Raw genomic sequence first — 4,367 nt, 5'->3', positions numbered from 1 at the left:
AGGGAATAAGTGGGAGGAAATGAGGTCGATAAGGCCAAAGGGGAAGTCTTGGTGGACCATTCTAAGGACTGTCTGAGAAACGTGGGGGACAACTGGAGGATTTTGAGCAGTGGAATGATATGACCTAACACTGAAGGCACTCTTCTTGAAGCTAGCTTTGGTGGAGTCGCCATCAAAAGAGACCAGAAAGATAAATCTGGTAACAGGTATCTCGAAGTTTGCGCAGACAACTACTGAAAGAGGAAAAGGGTTGAATCCTGAACAAATGGGTGTGTGGAAGGTTAGGAGGAGTGGGTTACCCTGGGAGACACGTCTGCCTAGCTTTCAGGCCGTGACCGCGCAGAAACATCCGGTCCTGCTACTCCAGCCATAGGTACGCTCCCGGATGATCACGATCACAGCCTGAAAGCCGTGTTGTCATAGTATTTGCCCACCAACCTCCCGACTCCTCCGCCTCCTAGGCGCACAGCATCCCCTCCAGCAGGTTCTCGAGGTCTGGACCAGAGCGGACTCATCAGAATTCAGCCCGCGACGTTTCTCCCGCCCTGGCGGTGGCTCACGGCGCTTGCCTATCCAACAGCTCCAGTCCCGGGCGGTCAGCGCTACCCAACCTCCCCTACCTCCTCCCTGGGGACCTCGGCCAGAGCCCAGCCGCCGGCTCTGCTCTGGAGGGGCCCTGGAGGGGCCCTGGAGGCCCTGAGCACTGGTGCTGCTCTGCCCAGTTCCGCAGCGCTTTCTCACATGCTGGCCTCGGCCGCAAGCTGCACGTCCGCAGCGGAGAGGGGGCGCCCTGCGCTGGCTAGCAGGCAGCGCTCCCCGGGAGACCCGCTCTAAGGCATCCCCGCAATAACTCTTGGGAATAGTCAATATCCCTGTGCGCCGTTTATGATCCCCCTGCGCTTCCTGCAATGCACCAGACGGCGGAAGCAAATATTGTAGGCACCTGCATTGCGCCCCCGCTGGGATGCACTGTGCGCTAAAGAAGACTGTATGATGCAAAACCAGAGGATCGGAGGCGCGGGGAGTTAGGGGTGGGTTTTCTTAGGACTCACCTTGTGCAATTTCCACATGGCCCCCAGAGCCTTGACTTCGTGGCTGGAGTGTTTGCCCTCCTCCAAGCACTGGTAACACACGGGCATCTTGCACTGCACGCAGTACATGCTGTGGTTCTCCAGCTCGTGGTCTGTGCAGGTGGAGACCTTGCGCGGGCTCAGCCGCCGGCTCACGCGGCCCTGGGCCGGGGGCACCAGGCGGTGCTTGGCTAGGGGCCCCCGGGGCGGATGGCAGCGCAGGCGGCACGGATCGCAGTAGAAGACATCACACTGTTCGCACATGACAGTAGCCTCCTTGGGCGCCTTCTCGCAGAGCTGGCACTTGAGGGCCGCGGCTTTGCTCTGCTGGTAGCGGTCTATTACCCCTTCCAGGACGCGGTTCTTGGGGAAGCCGCGGAGCCCCCGGTCATCCAGGATGAGGCTGCGGTGGCACTGGGGACAGGTGATACAGGAGTTGCGGGGCACTGGGACCAAGGCCGGTGACAGGTGGGTGGCCGGTGGCGGCATAGCCGGGGGGAACACGCGGACTCCGTTGGGAGACTTCTGGCACGGGGTCGTAGGGGCGCTGGCGAAACCCCCGTAGGAGCCATAGCCGCTGTCCGCCTCGCTGTACAGGCTCATCTTGTCCAAGTCCAGGTAGTCATAGTCAGAGACCCCGGAGCCCGAGGCCCTACGGCTCTGGGGAGACTCAGACTCTGGGGTTTGCACCAAGATGTTGCGGGCACACGCCTGACAAATATTGTGAGAGCAGGGCAGGATGATAGGCTCCCGGTAGAAGGACCCGCACACGGGGCATTTTAACTCTTCTTCCATCTCTTCCATGGGGACCTGGCGGGAAGCGAGGCAGCGGCGGCTGCAACGGGCGACTGAGCTGGCGAGGTGGCCGACTGGCCTGTCGTGTCCAGCACCTTGGCCAGCAGCGGCGGCAGCGGCGGCAGCGGCGGCAGCGGCGCCTTCCCGCGTCGCCTAGGCGCGGACTCCCTACCAGGCACTCGGTGAGCTATAGAACCGCGGCGCCGCGCGCCAGCCCCGAACCGCCCCCTCCTGCCCTCCTAAGTCCCGCCCCGACCTGTAAACTACTGCCTATTGGACGACGGGCGGCAGAGCAAAGCTCTCATTGGTCACAAGCCCCGTCCTTCTCCTCTCCTCCGCAGGCCACAGGGGGTTTCGTGGAGGACTCCTGAGGATGAACCGAGTCTTCATTCCCTGCTGCATGATCTCAGGAGGGGGCTGGCGTGCGTTGGCGAGGGGACCCGGAAGGAGGAATTAGGCGGGATGACTCATCCCTCGCTCCGCTTCCTTCCGACCTCCGGTGCAGTCACCCAGGAGCAGGGGGCGTGAGAAACCCCTCCCCGCAGCGAGTGGGCTGGCGGAGGGAGCTAGTGCTTCTCGCCAACAGTCTGCGTTTGGCTTCCAGCTATGGTCTCCGTGCCGACCACAGCAGACCCCCCTTCTCCTCTTGCTGCTGGCAGCCTTGGCAGGCTCGCACTCAAACCTAGGTTTCGGTATGGCAGCCGAGCTTTTGTCCCCCTCATGAACTCGCTGAAGCCAGCCCCTGGCGCTCCCCATCCCCGCAGTCTGACGGCGCTGGGCGGGAGCCCTGGCAACAGCCTCGTCGCGTCTTTCACCACCAGTCTCTGGTGTCTAACAATAATATCGACTTCCTAGAGATTTAAAATAGGTAGCCGATGTAAAGACTCAATATATTAGTTCAAATCTATGTCTCTTTCATCTCCCGCTTTAAATTCAGCTGGCCCAGAGGCTTCTTATGGTATGTTGTGAACGTGTCTCTGTCCCCTCTTCAATCTCCCTGCCTCCCAAAGCTGTGTTCTCACCCCGCTTGCTCTCAGCATCTGGCTGAGCCTTTCACAGGGGCCAGCAGGACCTTTGGTTCAGCTGAGGCAGCAATGGGTTACCCATTTCTGGGTATGCATAGCTTAGTGACTTGCTCCAATGAATCACTGTGTTACTAAGGAGTCTCAATATTTGACTCCAAATAGCATTATGCAATGTCACGTGGCCTGAGGATTTACCACAGCTTCGGAATGGTGGGCTCCTTCTGTTCCCTTAAGTCATGGTGATGGGGAAGTGGAAGGACAGATAGAGGGGTTCTAGTGTTCTCACAGATTGAGCACCCTTATTCTCCCTCTCCCCAAACACTGCTGGAGTTATCTGCCCCTTGCCTACAGAACTGTTGATTTGATAATAGAAGACAAAAAGAAAGAAAAACCTGAGTCAAGTGACATAGCAACATTCTGAGGTAGTAACTTATTTGAAATAGTACATGGCTGCCTTTTGCTGAGTGATTCATGAAATAATGACAAAAACTCTAAGTTCTAAGAAATCTTTCAACTTTCCATCTTCCAGAAAAGAGATAATTTGATGATATGCAGCAACATTTATAATTTAAAATCATTTTACTGACCAGAAAAAAAGGACTTTTTATAACCCTGCCCTTGGAAAAACAGTCCCATAAACTGGGCTATCTTTCTAATACGCTCTTCAGTTGCACTGAAAACAGCACTTGATCACTATTTGGGGAAAAAAGTTCTCATTGTTATTTAAAGTTACATTAATCACAAATGCTATGAAATTTATTTTTAACCTCTGTTTTAACTAGTTGAGTCCAGAGCATCCAAAGGCATATGTATTCTGTTTGCACAGAATTTCTTCATTTGAGTTTGGAACATTATCTGTATCTGTAGGATACATCTAATTTAGGAGTCCCAAGAGAATTTGCTAATAACAAGTGGGTAATTATTAAGAAACTGTTAAAAAGAAGTGTCAGTACCACTCACAATTTACAATCCTCTCCATGACTTTCGTATGCATTCGGCTGAAATTCATAGTAACTTTGGGCCAGGGGTCTGGACATTTCAAGGCGAGCAGCTGTTACTCTTTTTTTATGAGTTTGAACATTATGCCATCTGCTATAGACTGAATGTTTGTATCTCCTCCAAATTCATATCTTGAAATCCTAACCCCCAAAGTGATGGTATTTGGAAGTGGAGGCCTTTGGGAGGTGGTCATGAGGGCAGAGTCTTCATGAACGAGATTAGTGCCCTTATAAAAGTGGCCCAAGAAAGGTCCCTTGCCCCTTCTACCATATGAGGAAGCAGGCCCTTACCAGATACCAAATCTGCAGACACCTTGATCTTACACTTCCCAGCCTTCAGAACTTTAATTCCTGTTGTTTATAAGCTCCTTACTCTGTGGTGTTTTGTTACAGCAGCCTAAACGGACAAAGGCATCATTTTATGAGGTCTGCTTACTAGCAGAAAATTTATGCTTAGTTCAAAATAAAGGATAGTCTTA

General features: G+C 53.8%; 1 protein-coding gene across 1 annotated transcript in view; it reads right to left on the bottom strand.

The window, feature by feature from the left end:
- Window positions 1-2,027, bottom strand: part of TRIM9 (tripartite motif containing 9) — a 101,468-nt gene extending 99,441 nt beyond the window's left edge. The window contains exon 1 of the mRNA XM_011385561.2: window positions 1,053-2,027. Within this exon, the coding sequence (XP_011383863.1) occupies window positions 1,053-1,874 (822 nt within the window). The 5' untranslated portion in view covers window positions 1,875-2,027. The remainder of the gene's footprint in view (window positions 1-1,052) is intronic.
- Window positions 2,028-4,367: the final 2,340 nt, after the last annotated feature.

Source organism: Pteropus vampyrus, unplaced genomic scaffold (genome assembly GCF_000151845.1).
Source record: "Pteropus vampyrus isolate Shadow unplaced genomic scaffold, Pvam_2.0 Scaffold15, whole genome shotgun sequence".
In the NCBI taxonomy this organism is placed as follows: Eukaryota; Metazoa; Chordata; class Mammalia; order Chiroptera; family Pteropodidae; genus Pteropus; species Pteropus vampyrus.
The sequence above is the reverse complement of the archived record's forward strand: the minus strand, read 5'-3'. Positions and strand labels throughout refer to the sequence as shown.